The 17,544-nt window shown below is 41.7% G+C and overlaps 1 protein-coding gene across 5 annotated transcripts in view; it reads left to right on the top strand.

Annotated features, from left to right (window-relative positions):
• The window catches only part of ASAP1 (ArfGAP with SH3 domain, ankyrin repeat and PH domain 1), a 140,230-nt gene that overhangs the window by 103,693 nt on the left and 18,993 nt on the right, over window positions 1-17,544 (top strand). For all 5 annotated transcript variants that reach the window (XM_060277616.2, XM_060277613.2, XM_088675898.1 and 2 more), the window contains 8 exons: window positions 7,731-7,818; window positions 8,154-8,202; window positions 11,445-11,608; window positions 11,768-11,901; window positions 13,379-13,470; window positions 15,273-15,459; window positions 15,822-15,907; window positions 16,636-16,751. In XM_060277616.2, the coding sequence (XP_060133599.2) occupies window positions 7,731-7,818; window positions 8,154-8,202; window positions 11,445-11,608; window positions 11,768-11,901; window positions 13,379-13,470; window positions 15,273-15,459; window positions 15,822-15,907; window positions 16,636-16,751 (916 nt within the window). The remainder of the gene's footprint in view (window positions 1-7,730; window positions 7,819-8,153; window positions 8,203-11,444; window positions 11,609-11,767; window positions 11,902-13,378; window positions 13,471-15,272; window positions 15,460-15,821; window positions 15,908-16,635; window positions 16,752-17,544) is intronic.

Below are 17,544 nucleotides of genomic sequence, written 5' to 3'. Positions count from 1 at the left end.
GACTGAAATATGTCAACAAAAAAGTGTTCCCCTGAGTTCCAGCGGTCTGTTTTGACCTTAATGTGGGAAACAAGAATAGAGTTATGTCAAGAGGAGACACGACGACAGGAGTTACAGCAGAAATTTCAGGAGGTGATGGCGGAATATGATTTTCTAGGAGATGAAGCTTTTGACACTGAAAAAGAGCAATGTGAGAATGACAATGATGGGGAAGGAAAAGATGAAGATGAGGACTGTGATGATTCAACACAAAATGAAACACACCATGAAAAAAATGATGACTCTACTCTACAAAAAGTTGGATGGAGTGCCCTGTCTTTGAGGGGGGCACGATTGGTATTATTGGAACTCCAGAACGCCCACAGGGAAGAAGGAAAAAATATGCAGAGAAGAGAAGAAATTCAGGGGTCCTGTATGGTGACCTGGATGGCAAGAGACTGTAAACAGGGGGTGGGGTGAAGGGAAAGTGATGTTGTGATTATAAGGATGGATTAACAGGTTTATAACTGGTCTGCTGATTTTGGAATTTGCTGGATTGGGGGGGTGGAGCCGGTAATCGGGGATGTAAGGTTAAATTGAGAATAGTTATAGTTTTAAAAGTGAATGGATTTTGGAAAATGTGAAAATATGGAGGCTTATAGAGGGAGAAAAAAAAATTAGGCACGGGAAGAGAAAATGGGAGTTTGAATTTTCAGTGATTTGAATATTAGATGAAAATGTTAACAATTGATTTATAAGTTGTATAAGATACAAAGGTGTATTTTTATAAAGTAAGAAACTGTTGCAGATGATAAAAAAGGGATGAAAACCGGGGAAGGGGGGGAGGGGAAGCCCATAAAATATGGTTTTTCAACTATGAATGCAAGAAAATTTTTTCTGTTTTGTATTGTTTTTTTCTTTTTCTTTTTTTTCTTCGCCCTTTCTTTTCCCCCTTTTTTTCCTATTTCTATTTTTCTCTTTTTTTGGTATAACAATAGATGGTTGGATGGATGTCCTCCTGCGTACTGCCCTGGTTTGCTGGAGCTCCCTGGTGGCAGGGGGGGGCTTTGGGGTCAGGGGAGGGGGAGGAGGACAGAAATCCAAGCATAAAATGGACCATTTCTGACTGTTCACAAACATGGGATACTTCTGTGGCAGGGGAGGACCCATGTGGGTGGGTAGGAAGGAGGTGGAAAAGGGGTTTAAGTATGTACCGTTTTTTTGTTTTTTTGTATTTTGTAAAATTAATAAAAAGTATGTTTAAAAAAAAGAAAGGCTTAATTAAGTGGCGTGATTTTTAAGCCTGTTTGGTTAAAGCATAATTTATTTTATTGTTTGCTTTTGTTGGGTTTTCTTCGGCAATTTGTTTTTTTATTTTTGTAAATTGAAGTTGTTTTAAATTTTATATGTGTATGCTTTGGAGTTCAGGAGGGGTAAACTAGAAGCCAGCATAGGCTTTGTTAGGAACTTGACAGTACTATACCACCCTAATTTTATTCGTTGACAAGGTCTTATATCAATTGACATCACTGAGGCTACAATCCTATACCCACTTACCTTGGGAATAAGCCCCACTGAAAATGGCATGAACTTCTGAGTAGCCGTGTATAAGATTGTGTTACAAGCTGGTCCAACGTGATGTTTTCTTTTAAAAGCCCAGAGCAATACCATAATGAAAAAAATGCTGTTTGTACAAATCTTTCCGACCGTGTTTACATGTAACATTTTTTGCTTTGAAACAGCAGTGTCCTTTCTCCCCAGCTGCGTATATCCATTATTTCCATTTTCTTTGGACTTGTCTGCTGGCAGTAATTCATTGAAACATCTGTGGAAAATAACCTCTGCAGACTTGACAAGAAAGCATTTGAACGTACATTGTTCAAGAGCCAGAGGACTCTAAACCAAAGAAGAAATAACATCCTGCATGCAGATACCTGAGTCCTGGGATAAACCTACACGCACAGCTAGTGAGGGTGGACATCTAGCATGTGCAAGGTTTCATCTACGTTAAGAAGAAGAAGGGGACTTTGAATATGTCTTTGACTGTTCTTTTCATACAGACTGTTTGCATGGATGTATTTCACAACTACGCTCCAGGCAGAATCTCTTATTCTGTCACACGCAAGAGATCTGTGCCTGCTCAGAACAGCATTGAGAAATATCTAGATCCTCAGCCATTCATCGCCTTGCGCAGGGAACTAACTCCCTTGCCTCTGATAGCTCAGGGAGAGAGCCAAGGCACTTTCCTCAGTTTCTTTGTTACTGTTGCCTGAGCGGCATAAGTGCGCTTTCTTGAGAACCTCAGAATTTTTCCCTTATCTATGCCCTGAAATAATATCTCTCATATCCCATGGTAGATCCTCCATTATCCCAAGCATCTCCATTGTGTGATTAGCCATACTTCTGCATGCTTCAGCCCTCTGATTTTACACTAGCAAATTCCGGTTCCAGACAGATCAGTCCCTATAAAGATCAGGCAGATGTTTTTTTATTGTTGTTGTTGTTTAGTTGTTTAGACATGTCCGACTCCTCATGACCAGAGCACGCCAGGTACTCCTGTCTTCCACTGCCTCCCACAGTTTGGTAGCTTCCAGAACACTGTTCAGCCGTCTCATCCTCTGTCGCCCCCTTCTCGTTGTGCCCTCCATCTTTCCCAACATCAGGGTCTTTTCCAGGGAGGTGGCCAAAGTATTGGAACATCAGCTTCAGGACCTGTCCTTCCAGTGAGCACTCAGGGCTGATTTCCTTAAAAATGAATAGGTTTGATCTTCTTGCAGTCCATGGGACTCTCAAGAGTCTCTTCCACCACCATAATTCAAAAGCATCAATTCTTCGGCGATCAGCCTTCTTTATGGTCCTGCTCTCATAGTTCTAACTTCCATACATCACTACTGGGAAAACCATGCTGTCTAGGTTTGTTATTGCTTTTCTCCCAAGAAGCAGGCGTCTTTTAATTTCATGACTGCTGTCAACTATGGCAAGTTCTTAAAGAAATGGGAGTGCCTGATCACCTCATTTGTCTCCTGAGAAATCTCTATGTGGAACAAGAAGCTACAGTTAGAACTGGATATGGAATAACTGATTGATTCAAAATTGGGAAAGTAGTACATTGAGGGTTTTTGTATAATATTACAGGCAATGACCAGTTGACATGCGACTCTGTGCATTGCGCCAGACCCGGAAGTTACTTTTAAAATGGCATAAATGGCCCTAGAAAAGCCCAGAAAGGGGGGGAAGGCACTCAGACTGCACCTAACAGTCCCGCAGGCCTTTGCAAGTGCAGTTGCAGGAGCCCTTGCACCAGCCTTTGAGACCTGGTGGGGAGTTTGAGCAATGAGGTTTGGAGGGAGCAATTGTGATGTTTGCAGACTTTCCCAGTGGTGTTTCAAACATACAGTTTCACTGACGCTCGTGGTGGCTCAGAACATAACCCCCGCCTTAGCCACAAGTCAGATAATGCTTTGCAGTAACTGCAGCTTCTGGACCAAACATTGCAGCTCCATGTAGTGCACATTCCAGTAATCCTAATTGTGAGATTGCCAATGCGTGGACCGCTGCAGCTATTAATATTCCTGTCCAGGAAAGGCTGGAGCTGGTATTCTTACGTTAAAGGTAAAGGGACCCCTGACCATTAGGTCCAGTCGTGACCGACTCTGGGGTTGCGCGCTCATCTCGCATTATTGGCCGAGGGAGCCAGCGTATAGCTTCCAGGTCATGTGGCCAGCATGACAAAGCCACTTCTGGCGAACCAGAGCAGCACATGGAAACTCCGTTTACCTTCCCGCTATAGCGGTTCCTATTTATCTACTTGCATTTTGACGTGCTTTTGAACTGCTAGGTTGGTAGGAGCTGGGACCAAGCAACGGGAGCTCACCCTGTCACAGGGATTCGAACCGCCGACCTTCTGATCAGCAAGCCCTAGGCTCAGTGGTTTAACATAACAAAAAGAGAAAATGAGTATCCTGTTAATCCCCAAATATTTAGGCACCACCCAAAGACTTTGACCTAGCCCATGAAATGCTTCCAGTCAAAAGCGTTTTTAAAAGGTTATTTTTGTGTTTATCAGTGTTGCATTATGTAATAGAAACTTTATATTCAGAGGGTCTATAATCTGCACAGTCACACAAGTCTGTATTTGGGAACACCAGCTGCTGCTCATGTCATTGTGGATTTAAAAAAAAAAAACCCTAAGATTGCATGAATTTGAGATAGAGATTATCATATTTTTGATAAAGTATGGGAAAGTAGATGAGTGAAAAGAGGACATATAAATTGCTCCAGGGAAACATTTGCTGGGCATGTGAGACAAGATTGCAGTAGTTGGATTCCTTCTGATTTACAAATCTTTACTAGACATTGCCCCCTTGTGTTCAAACTTGCTTGCCAAACCAGCAGATGCATATACAGTACTGTAGCTTCTGAATTCGGTACTAAAAACAATATTGAAGAACTGTTTGGCATTGGCATTATGATCAATGCATTGATGCTTGATACAGTATATGGTAATGTTTCTCCTGTACAGTCTTTAATAAAATACTTCACATGCACTACTTTGTATACCACATGCTGCATGCAAATGTGTTTTGCGGAATCTCTAGGGCTCCCTTTTCATCCCCAGGGAGGCAGCATTTTGGAGAAAAGGGGTTCTTCTCTTTCCCTGCCCATCTCTTTTGCTTTCCAAACAACCTTTCTGGGTGCAGGTTTTTTTAAGGGCTGGGGGAGGGCATCAGCTTATTTGCTTATTACATGATGGTTAGGTACAAGCTGAATGAGACTGAAAACTAAAGCATTCATAAGGGATAACATAGCCAGAAGGTCATAACAAATTGATTCCTCGGCGTTTGTATCAAAGTAGGTTTTCTTCTGATAAATTTTCTTTTAAAGAAGTTTGAATGAGATGGTAAATATGCAGTTCTTCAGTTCTAGAATATGCTTATATTTCAGCATGTAGATGAGTTGCTGCACAGAAGGAACATAAAAATGCATGGAAGAAAATAGAACATCTGTATATTGGCGTCCTATTGGGAAGACCCAGTTCTCTGAGTGCATGTTCTGGAAGTTGGGCAATAGAGGCAGTACAGGATTCCTTTTGGTGTACCGACCTCCCCGCTGCACCAAGGATTCCCTGCCCGAGCTGCTTCAGGTCGTGTCGGATGTGCTCCTGGAGACACCTAGCTTGGTTGTCTTAGGGGATTTTAACATCCATGCCGACACGACCTTACAAGGAGCCGCTCGGGACTTCGTGGAAAGCATGGCCACCATGGGGCTGTCCCTGAATAAGTCTGGCCCAACTCATAGCCGCGGACATGCCTTGGACTTGGTGTTTACCTCTATGGATGTTGGTGATCTGACATTAAGTAAAAGCGAAACAAAAGAAGTGCCATGGTCAGATCACTTTCTGGTGCAACTGGACTTCTCCGCAACCCTTCCCCTCTGCAGGGAGGTGGGACCGATTCGGATGGTCCGCCCTCGCTACTTAATGGATCCAATTGGCTTCCAAAGAGTGGTAGGGGATGTTTTATCCCATGTCGATGGCCTTTCAGCTGATTCCCTGGTGGCCCGCTGGAATGCGGAGTTAACCAGCGCTATTGACTGTCTGGCTCCGAAGCGCCCTCTCAGATTGCATGGAGCCCGGACAGCTTCGTGGTTTTCCCCGGCGCTGAGGGCAATGAAACAGTCGTTGAGACGGCTAGAGCGCCGGTGGCGGAAAACTCATTTTGAATCAGACCGGACACGGGCTAGAGCTCAACTTCGAGCCTACCAAGTGGCAATGGCGACGGCGAAGAGGACCTTCTTCACCGTCTCCATCGCATCTGCAGAAAACAGCAGCAGGAGACTCTTCCAGGTGGTTCGCAATTTAGCGGAACCACCTGCTCCATCCGGGCCCAGTACAGGCCACATGATCTCCTGCAATGATTTTGCAAAGTTTTTTGCAGATAAAGTCGCTCAGATTCGGGAAGAGGTAGACTCCACCGTGGGAGCAGGGCCGGGGCGGGGGAGTGCTAGAGTCCTGTCTAGTCAAGTTTTGTGGGATCAATTTCAATCTGTTACCTCCGAGGATGTGGACAGGCTGCTTAGACGAATGAAACCAACCACCTGTCTCCTTGATCCTTGCCCATCCTGGCTTATAAAAGCTAGCCAGGAAGGGCTGGGCGATGGGCTTCGCGGGTTGGTAAATGCTTCTCTCCATGAGGGAGCCTTCCCAGACCCGCTGAAAGAGGCGGTTATTAAACCGCTTCTTAAAAAACCATCTTTAGATCCGGCCAATATGGCCAACTATCGCCCAGTCTCAAATCTTCCATTCTTGGGCAAGGTGATTGAGCGAGTGGTTGCGGAACAACTCCAGGCACGCCTGGAAGAAGCGGACCATTTGGATCCCTTCCAGTCAGGATTCAGGCCTCATCATGGGACTGAAACTGCCTTGGTCGCACTGGTCGATGATCTCCGGCGGGCTAGGGACAAAGGTAAGAGCTGTTTCCTTGTTCTGCTGGATCTCTCAGCGGCTTTTGACACCATCGACCATAACATCCTTCTGGACCGTCTAGAGGGCTTGGGAGCTGGGGGCACTGTCATGCAGTGGTTCCGCTCCTTCCTCCTGGGCCGTGTTCAGAAAGTGGTGGTGGGGGATGAGTGTTCAGACCCCTGGGCGCTCACTTGTGGGGTGCCTCAGGGTTCTGTCCTCTCCCCCATGCTTTTTAACATCTATATGCAGCCGCTGGGAGAGATCATCAGGGGGTTTGGGCTGGGTGTCCATCAGTATGCTGATGATACCCAGCTCTACCTCTCTTTTAAATCAGAACCAGTGAAGGCGGTGAAGGTCCTGTGTGAGTGCTTGGAGGCGGTTGGAGGATGGATGGCGGCTAACAGATTGAGATTGAATCCTGACAAGACAGAAGTACTGTTTGTGGGGGACAGGAGGCGGGCGGGTGTGGAGGACTCCCTGGTCCTGAAAGGGGTAACTGTGCCCCTGAAAGACCAGGTGCGCAGCCTGGGAGTCATTTTAGACTCACAGCTGTCCATGGAGGCACAGGTCAACTCCGTGTCCAGGGCAGCTGTTTATCAGCTCCATCTGGTACGCAGGCTGAGTCCCTACCTGCCCAGTGACTGTCTCTCCAGAGTGGTGCATGCTCTAGTTATCTCTCGTTTGGACTACTGCAATGCGCTCTACGTGGGGTATTTGAAGGTGACCCGGAAACTACAACTAATCCAGAATGCGGCAGCTAGACTGGTGACTGGGAGCGGCCGCCGAGATCACATAACACCGGTCCTAAAAGACCTACATTGGCTCCCAGTACGTTTCCGAGCACAATTCAAAGTGTTGGTGTTGACCTTTAAAGCCCTAAACGGCCTCGGTCCGGTATACCTGAAGGAGCGTCTCCACCCCCATCGTTCTGCCCGGACACTGAGGTCCAGCTCCGAGGGCCTTCTGGCGGTTCCCTCATTACGAGAAGCCAAGTTACAGGGAACCAGGCAGAGGGCCTTCTCGGTAGTGGCACCCACCCTGTGGAATGCCCTCCCACTAGAGGTCAAAGAGAACAATTACCAGACCTTTAGAAGGCATCTCAAGGCAGCCCTGTTTAGGGAAGCTTTTAATGTTTGATGGATTTCTGTATTTTAGAATTTCTGTTTTTTTGGAAGCCGCCCAGAGTGGCTGGGGGAACCCGGCCAGATGGGCGGGGTATAAATAATAAATTATTATTATTATTATTATCTCTGAATCAAGAATGCTATAAAAAACTTTTCTTTTTCAGTCAAACAGGCAACCTGCTAAATTGAATTTGCTAACCTGCCAGGTGAAACCAAATGCAGAGGACAAGAAATCATTTGACCTGATATCACGTATGTTATCTGTAAAGTTAATTAGCCAATGTATTGTAGATTTATATGAATTAGGTTCTCATGCATAGTTATTCTAAGTTGCATATTTTCTTCAAAATCAGCCCCTCCAGATACTTCTTATAAGTGAGCTAACTTGTATATTTCTTAACATGATCAAAACGCTGCCTTCTGAAGTAGATATTTTTAAGGGTTGATGATTCATTTCAGCGCATGTCCTTGGTTGCCAAATAGGCTTTGCTAACTTAAGGCATGAAAGCTTCAATAATCTAATGTAAAGCCCAATGTAAAATTCATTTCATATATTCAATAATTTTCTTTACGTGTTTGTTTTCCAGATAACAGAACATACCATTTTCAGGCAGAGGACGAGCAAGACTATGTAGCGTAAGACTATTTTTGTTCCTTGACTCAATTTGCTTGCAAAACTGGTTTTTAAACTGGTGGCAATTGCTTACTATGTGTGCCTCTCCCAGCAGAAAACTGATGGGAACTGCTTGCCAACCACATTTGCCATTTTCCTTTTACGCCTTGTATCAAAGGAAGCTAAGAACCCAGCCCATCGCATCACACTCTTATTTCCAGTTCTACCAGAACTGGTTTCCAGGGGAGAGTTGCCCCTGACACCTGCCAATGCCCTTAAGAGTATATTGTAATGAATTTGATAGCCCTTTCCCCTCAGGTGATTGTACTGATGCTTTCCTGCATAACCCGATTGTATGAAATTGTATTATTGCGTGTGCATAATTTTATAGGTTTTTTTTAATAAAGAAAATTAAGTTCAAGGCTCTTGGTTAATTGCCTTGTGCTTCTACCAAGCCCTTCGTTGCCAGTTCAGTTATTTATATAAATTAAATAAATAAATAAATAAAGTTGTAGAACACACCATTCCGTTTCTCTACCAATAGTTCCAGAGATGAACTTGTTGGTGGAAAGCTTTGTGTAAGTCCCATTCCCTCCCTTCCCGAGCTTTTCTCTTGGGTGGAATCTACACACACATAAAAAAAGTTTTGAAAATGCTTTTTTTAAAGGGTTTTTTTAAATAAAAAAATGCATTGAATTTTCCATAAGGCTCACAATTGCCATCTAGCGTCACATTGTATATTGCACTCAAAACACACTTAAAATGTTTTATTTGCAGCTGTATAGCTGAGTCCCTAGTCTTTGTTCTACTTCTTCAGATTGTTGCTTATCTCATGCCCTTGATCTGGCACCAGTGATTGCAGAAGCCGGTTTTTAGGGGGCTGATTTGCAGCCAGTGTATGCGTGGGCTATAGACTGCTATAAACTGGCTCACGTCATTGCCCTTCAGAGTTTAGCACTTGGTATCCGTACTGTGAAAGGGAAGTTTTCATCTCATTCTTAATAGCCTACTATGTTGGCAAAAACCTGAATTTCGTTACTGAAGTGCACACGTTTATTCTCCTGTTACTCTGGCAGTGATATATATTCTATAAAGGATGAATCATATAGTTTAAAAATATTTTCAGTAGATCAATTTTTTGTATATTTGATAAGGGGGGGTGGAAAATCATATTCTTCCCCAGCCTGATGTGAAATGAGTCATGCCCCTCCTGTGGCCTGAAGGCACGGTTTGATTCATTGGCAGTTCACTTCTGGGAGGAGAATCCCTGTTGTCCTTCCTTGTATCATGGGCAGTAGAACCTTCCAAAAAAGGTACTTACAGGAGCAGTTTTGAGTTAACACTTTGCCTTTACTGTTACCTGTTTTTCCCCCAGGCTGGGTCTAGTAAATGGGACTTCATAAGGTGTAAATCCACTATGTGGTTCCTGTTCTCTGCCATCTGTCATTTTGGGTTGCTGCAACAGACAGCCTGGGCCTGAAACAGCTTTCTTCCAGTCATACAGAGAGAAAATGTCATAGTTTGTGCTCGCCTGAGCCCGCCTACCCTTTGTCCATATATAGTTTTGCATGGAAACAGCTTTTTGTGTTATGTGGTCCCTCTGAAAAAGGAAGCTCAGGCTACACTTCCTCCTTCCATACTTCTAGACTAATGTGCAAAGGATGGGGAGGACTCTACAGGGAATAACCTGCTACTTAGAATTTCCACCAAGGAAGAAGCAGAAAAAAGATTTTTCAGCACACCATGAAAACTCAAGCTAGTATAATTTCACATTAGCTATAACACGATCCAACATAACAAAATAATGGCCATTCAACTGCAGCTGCTGTGGATATTTGCTGCTCAGAGCACTGTTTAACACTGTCGATGCTACATTGGCCGTTTTAGACTTGCCAAATAAAATTAAGGTGCATGGTGAATTGAACAGCAATAAATGAATGAAAACTAATAACAAATTTCTGTCTCGGAAATTTAATGCATTACAGAGAATTGCAGTGCTGTTTGTTCATCTCTATTTTGTTCCAGAGAATTACTTATAAATGAAACAAAATGGCATCATGTACCTTTTGTGAGATTTTGTTTATCTGGTTTGCAATATACTTGATTATTATTATTTGGAAATCAGTTGTTCAGTTTTTAAAACATTTCATGATATACCTCATAAAGTAATATGGTAGCTAAAATGTGCCTATTAAAATGAGGTTAGATTTTTAATTTGGGGATGGACTGGTTACAAAGTTGGAGAAATGTGGCAAATCTGTTTTAGCATACTTTGCTAAGGTTGGTGTCCACTTATTCTTGCTCGCTCTTCTTAAGTATGTTTTGAATTTTGTACACTTTTGTTTAGTACTCTTTTTCATGTATCCCAGTACGTTAGTTCTTTCTGTTCCTATTCTTTCCCATTTCAACAGTTCTTTCTGGCAGTCTCTTATCCTAGCCTTGCCCAAGCCCAGATGTCTCTGGCAAATGTTCTTTTCTATTAAGCTAGCAGATCCCACCTATATAATTAGATATATTTATTCATAGTATTTAAAATATAACACCATTATGTATGCTTGCTTACCATGAAATCCAAACCCTGATCCACTGTGCTTGATGGGGCACCTTAGCACACCTGCACAGTTGGGCAGGCCAAAGCTTCTGGTTATAGCCAGAAGAACCCCCCCCCCCAAAAGGGGAATGGGTTGGCAAAGTATCTACTGGATCCTGAGCCAGCCCTTCTGCCAATAACATGATGGTAATGGGCCTGATCTGGGCTTCCCTGCTGCACCAGCCTCGGAGCTGGCACAGTTTAATTAACATTAACATTAGCTATCTCTTTAACCTCTTAACAAGTTAATGAACTGGTTTATTCCCAACAACTGTTATTTGGATCATAAAATCTTAGTTACAAGGATTCCTGCTACTTCAAGACTGTGTGTCCTGACACGCCATATACTTAGCAACCGGAAGATCTGAGTTTTTAACATATTCCATAAGTGTACTTTAGTGGTTAATATTCTGCTGCACAATGTTGTCAGACTTTTTATTTAGTCTTTACTAATATATATTCCCCTATATTTATTTTCTACTACTTTTCCTACAGGTTTTATTTCTAACCTGTTCCATTTATTGTGTTGTCTTTTTCTACTGTTCAGATTACTGTTTACCATTAGCATGTGCTATAATCTTTCTGCTCTTTCCTGCCTTTACACAGTTGTCTTTTATAGATTTTTACATTGGGAAAAGATTTTTTTAAAAAAACCCTCTTCATATTTTAAATTAGATGGATATCAGTATTGACCAACAGCAAAGAAGAAGCTTTAAATATGGCATTCCGTGGAGAACAGAGCGCAGGGGAAAATAGTTTAGAGGATCTTACAAAAGCCATTATTGATGACATACAGAGATTTCCTGGAAATGATGTCTGCTGTGATTGTGGATCGCCAGGTATTTTTTACGTGCATTAAATACTTTTTTCCTAATGTGGAAACTGCTTGTCCAAATGTTTTATTTCTAGGGATTTATTCATCACACGGATTCAAAGTTTAACAGATCAAAAATACTTTTTAAAATGCTATTTGTTTTTTCTTCTGTTTTTTTGTTTAGATCCAACATGGCTTTCAACGAACCTGGGTATTTTAACCTGTATAGAGTGCTCCGGAATACATAGAGAAATGGGTGTTCATATTTCTCGAATCCAATCTATAGAGCTAGACAAATTAGGAACATCTGAACTCTTGGTAAGCAACATTAAATTCACCAGGCTTAGAATTAATATATCTGGGTAGTTACTGCTAAGCATAATGTTACAAAGATGTGGAAATGGCAGTGTGCATGTTTTGCCTACGGAAGGTCCCTGGATCAATCCCTGGCATCTCCAGGAAGGACAGGGAAAGGCTTCTTTCTGAAACTAGATGGACCAGTGGCCTGGCCTGATATGTTTATTAACATTTATTTATTTAGAGCATTTGTACCCTACTTTTCGGCCAAAAAGGCTCCCAGAGGGGCTTATATACACTCAAGACACAGGTTATATTTTAATGAGTAAGATCTGCTGTATTTTTCCATGTATTTGGGGGGACTCCAAATTAAGAAAACACCCCTCAGCACTACCCGTGTATTAGACGAGCCCCAATTTCAAACCTATTTTTTTGGGGGGGGGGGACACACAAAACCCTAGTCTTATACACGGAAAAATACAGTAATTTATATATTTTAACTGCTGCTATATCTGTACTGTCCCTGTTATACCGAACTGCTAATTTAAATGTATCCCTATTGTGTTTCATGACTTCCCTGATTTTGTATGTGAGCTGGAACTAGTCTGTGACCAAAATAATAAATTCATTCATTCACAGTCAAGACAAGACAAATTCCCACCTACAGGTTTACAGCCTAAAATAACAGGACACATAAGGGGGGAAAGGACAGGGAGGGAAGAGGGAAATAAAAATTATGACACCAATGTCTAAACAGTTCCTGTAATGACCAGTTGGCACAGTTCAGGGGCAGGAGGTGCCTAATGGAGCTGGGCCCTCCGGCAAAGCTGGTTAAGTGAGCCCTGCTGCCTATCTCTCCTACTGTGGCAATCTGAAAGAATGGCTGTCCCCAGGTGAACCAGTTGTGAGAGCGGAAGCCTGATGGAGCTGGCCTGGCTAAGCAGAGCCGATGAAGTGAGCTCTGCTTCTCAGTTCTCCCACAGCAAGACAGCTTCCTATATCCCTGATAGTAAAAGGTAAAGGGACCCCTGACCATTTGGTCCAGTCGTGACCGACTCTTGGGGTTGCGGCGCTCATCTCACATTATTGGCCAAGGGAGCCGGCGTACAGCTTCCAGGTCATGTGGCCAGCATGACAAAGCCGCTTCTGGTGAACCAGAGCAGCACACGGAAATGCCATTTACCTTCCCGCTTGGAGTGGTACCTATTTATCTACTTGCACTTTGACTTGTTTTCGAACTGCTATTATAGTTAACTACTATGTTATTTTTCTTTCAGTGTGCTCAGTTCTGGTGGGTATCTTGATTTTTGTACTATTTGCTTGAGTGCAAAATGTTTGGTAATGGCAGACTACAGTTTCTAAGGGGAAGGTTTCTCAGAAGCCTAATGCTGTTCTGTGGGGAGGGGTTACCTGGCTGTGTCTTTGAAAACCCAGTATACTTCAAATACTACACATTAAAAGTCTTTAGACAAATACTCTTGTTCTGTATCTTCCACAGCTGGCCAAGAACATTGGAAACAATAGTTTTAATGAAATTATGGAGGGGAATTTACCAAGTCCTTCTCCAAAACCTACTCCATCAAGTGATATGTAAGTCATGGGGGAAAGTATTGTATGTGGACAAAATTAATATACGTCTTGTTTCATGGACCTAGACAGACTCCGATAAAACAAAGCCGATACATTAATTTTCTTAACAAGCAGCAAATGTTGAGCAACTTTTCAGATGGCAATTTCTCACAAAATTGACTCTTCCCCAGCTGATATTCACGTTGCTTACTATTTTTTTAAAAAAGCATAATAAGCAGAAGCAGCATGTGTTTTGTGTTCATACTTGCATAAGGCATTTTTAATTTGGGAAGACAGGATTAAGTCTTGTAATAAATACCAATGGCAACATGAAAGAAAAGCACTAGTGGTAATGTGAAAGAATTGGTGGGGGAAACCTGTGGATTGTCTCTTGTACCTGGCCTTGCTTGGGCCCCAATAATTACGGTGAACAAAAAAGTGAAGTTCAGAGCCAGGGCAGAGATTACTTTTCCCACAATAAGATTTAGTCCCATTTCTGCATGCACACTAAAAATAAAATACCTTTTTTTATTCCGAGCTTGCTAATAGAGGTGCAGATTTCACATGGCTGACAGACCTTTTTTTTTGCTACCAATTGAGACATTGCAAGTTTGCAAGCAAATGTTTGAATTTGCTCTTAGATGCTTTAAGTTAAGCTAATGCTTTTATTGTCCTTTAGTTTATCTAGTTCCATCTCTTAATAGTTTAATTCATTTTTCTCAACAAATTGCAGTGAATTTATAAAGTTTTGCTCATGTTCCCAAACCAGTGGTTTGGGGGGGGGGGTGTACAACCAGTCTTCTTGTTGTTGTTTGATTATTTTGAGTGATTTGTGAAAAGACAAGAAAAGATCAAACTTTCATGCGAGGCCATTGAGATGTACAAGCTGACATTTTTATTAGCCTGCTGGTAAAAATCTAATAATACACACTTTCTGAATGATGTCTTATGAAGGCAAAATGCAGCGAATCACGTTGCTTTAAGTTTACTTCCTGAGCTGCATTTCTGCCTGTAGCGCCACTTCAGGCCCATCTAATAGGATTTTTTGAAAAAGAGTGCCATTGTGTGGCTACCTCCTGTTCTCCAGCCACTCACTTAACCAATTCTGATCCTCTTCTGCCCTTAAGGATTCCATGCTCTCTTTCATTCTTTAGTACTACTTCCCTCTTTCATCTTTTTGCTCATCCCTTCCTGCAGTTTCAAGCTATCACTTTCTGTATGGCGTTTGGACAATTACCTGCTTACCTGCTTAGAATTACCTGTTTAGACGCTTATCTGCTTATAATCTCATCTTGAAAGAGGAACGTTACATGGATTTAGGAGTATCTGTGAACCAGTCACATTTTCCTCACTGGCTCAGTTTAGGAAATGTTCCCTAGGACACTCCATGCAATCGTCTTAAGATGTTCTTCATAGTTTTGAGGGTTTGAAATTACGCTTTAAAAATATAAGCTAGTTATCTCAGAATTTTAACACATAGCTTGCTTACACAAAAAATACTTTTAGTTAATATGTTTTGGTTAGCATTTCTAGACTGATCTGGAATTGGACAATACATAGGATTTGGTGCAGGGGGCAATTTTTGATTTAGAGGGCTTTTTTGTAAAAGCATCAAGCAAACTATAGTCTCTATAGAAAATACCGGTAATAGGTGAACAAGTTACTGTTAAGTTGTTCAGATAAGGAATACCTTTTTAAATGCTTTAAATTGAATTTGTGGCCTTAAATAAAAAAATTAATTTCATGGTTTTGTTTTGTTTTGTTTTTTAAAAGCATTCTGCTAATTCCTATGGGACTTCTAGTAATATTTTCCCCATTTTCAGGACTGCACGTAAAGAATTTATTACTGCTAAGTATGTGGATCATAAGTTCTCCAGAAAGACTTGTGCATCTGCAGCAGCTAAACTGAATAAACTACTTGAGACTGTTAAATCCAGGGATTTACTTGCACTAATCCAAGTCTATGCAGAAGGGGTCGAACTAATGGAGCCACTGCTGGAGACTGGACAGGTGAGATATTAGTCAAAATATGAAAGGTGTGAGCATTAAAACAACACACAACACTATAAATAGATAACATGCAGCTGAACAATAGCTGATAAGGATCAGCTATGCAACTCACCTTGGCACATGTTTCTATTATACTGTGTATTATTTTGTCAAGAGGAAAATTTACATTAAATTTTAACAAATTCTTGTGCACACATGAGATTAGTAGCTCATTGTATCTACTCCACCTTTGATGTAGTAATTCTGTGATGGCTTTAATATGTTCTGGCTGGGAGAAATAATTTGCGTCATAACATTTTTACCTGGTTGGAATGAACCTGAGAATCCTTAATCCTGCAACCATTTCCCCCCCCTATCCTTAGGAGCCGGGTGAAACAGCCCTTCATTTAGCAGTCCGGACTGCTGACCAGACCTCACTCCACCTGGTTGACTTCCTGGTACAAAACTGGTAAAGGCTACCTACTTGCATCTTAGCTGCAAACCATAAAAATCAATTTCCACCAGACTTTGAAAGTCTAATTACACCTGATATTCTAGTTAAGAAAAGCCGTGCAGCTATCACACCAAGGGTTAACTACACTTAAAACAGGCAACTCGCCTTTTCTTCTTCTTTTCACAAAAAGCAGCCATACAGGGGCCCATCTTCCCAACATTGTTTCCCTACCATAAAACACCCCAAGCTGCCCCCCTGGAAGCTATTTTCAATCAGCAAAACCTTCATAGGCAAATGCCAGCATTTTGGGGGGTTCGGGGTGGGGGGTGGGGAATAGCATGGAAAGGACCTAGCCAGCCCACTTTCCTTGTGCTGCAGTATTTTTGGAGGGGAATAGCAATACACCCAAGTCTGTCAAATTTGGGGCAGGGTGTGGGGGCCAAAAGATTTACATTATAGCAAGCTTGCATGCTAGAGATATATTACAGATGAGATTGGGGAACAGGATGGCTTTTGTTATTGAAGTACCTCAATATTGGAATACCTTTGAGTATCCTCAAAGGGTAATCCAAGTACTGAAAGGGTCCAAAAACCTATCACTATTTTTTTTCTTGTTAAATGCTTTTGTCAATATAGAATAATATACATTCATGTGTGTGCATGTGCATGCATGGCACACAACAAACACAATATGAATTATTTGTTATAAAGCACTAATGTTGTTTTTTCCCTTTGCTTTTTAGTGGAAACCTGGATAAACAGACAGCATTGGGGAATACGGTTCTGCACTACTGCAGTATATATAATAAGCCTGAATGTTTGAAATTGCTTTTGAAGGGGAAGCCAACTATAGATATAGGTGAGCAAGTCTGTACCTTCAGAATATTTTCAATATTCCATTCAGAAAGGTTTTAAAGGATAAAATCTTTAAACAGGGGTGTGAAGAGTTCACTGCCCAAGAAAAAGTGTAGCTGACCAAGAAGGAAATTGTTTAACTTAGACACAGACTTGAAGTAATTAAAAAAATCTTCCCCAAGTAATTAAAAAAAAATCCCTTGGTGCAAATCTCTTGGTGGTTCCTGATTTGCATTTTTCTCATATTTCATATGCACCTTTGATCATTTGACTCAGTTATATTGCCTTTGATGTTAACTTGTTAAAATGAGATACTGCTTTCCTCCTGCTTTCCCAGATAGTGAAAATTCAGAGTAATATTTACAAGGTCAACTTCCATTTTTAAAAAATGTTCCTTCTGAGCCTTTGGACTCTGAAGATTCACAGCTATACAGCTTTACAATTGAGAAGTAATAGTTGGGGTGTTGTTGTAGTACTCCCAAAATAAAGAGCATTTCCAGGATCCAGCAATCATAGAGCACTCCAGGCTCCCCATACCGTTCTTTTGCTTCTAGTACCTAGCTCTCAGTTACTAACCACTGCACATCAACATTGCTTGCAGAAGAAAAGCAATAAATCCCCTTTCATTCTGTACAACATTCTAGCTAAAACTGAATTCCTTAGTTCTGAACTGTGGTAATTTCATAAACTTGAATTATTCCCATTGATCAGTGGGTTCTGCTGTTCTCCAAGATCATTCTTGTTGTGAATATCAATAGCTTGGTTTTCATATTCTATTTTTAAAATATAGAGTCCTG

This window comes from Zootoca vivipara, chromosome 8 (assembly GCF_965207765.1).
Source record: "Zootoca vivipara chromosome 8, rZooViv2.hap1.1, whole genome shotgun sequence".
Lineage (NCBI taxonomy): Eukaryota > Metazoa > Chordata > Lepidosauria > Squamata > Lacertidae > Zootoca > Zootoca vivipara.
The sequence above is the reverse complement of the archived record's forward strand: the minus strand, read 5'-3'. Positions and strand labels throughout refer to the sequence as shown.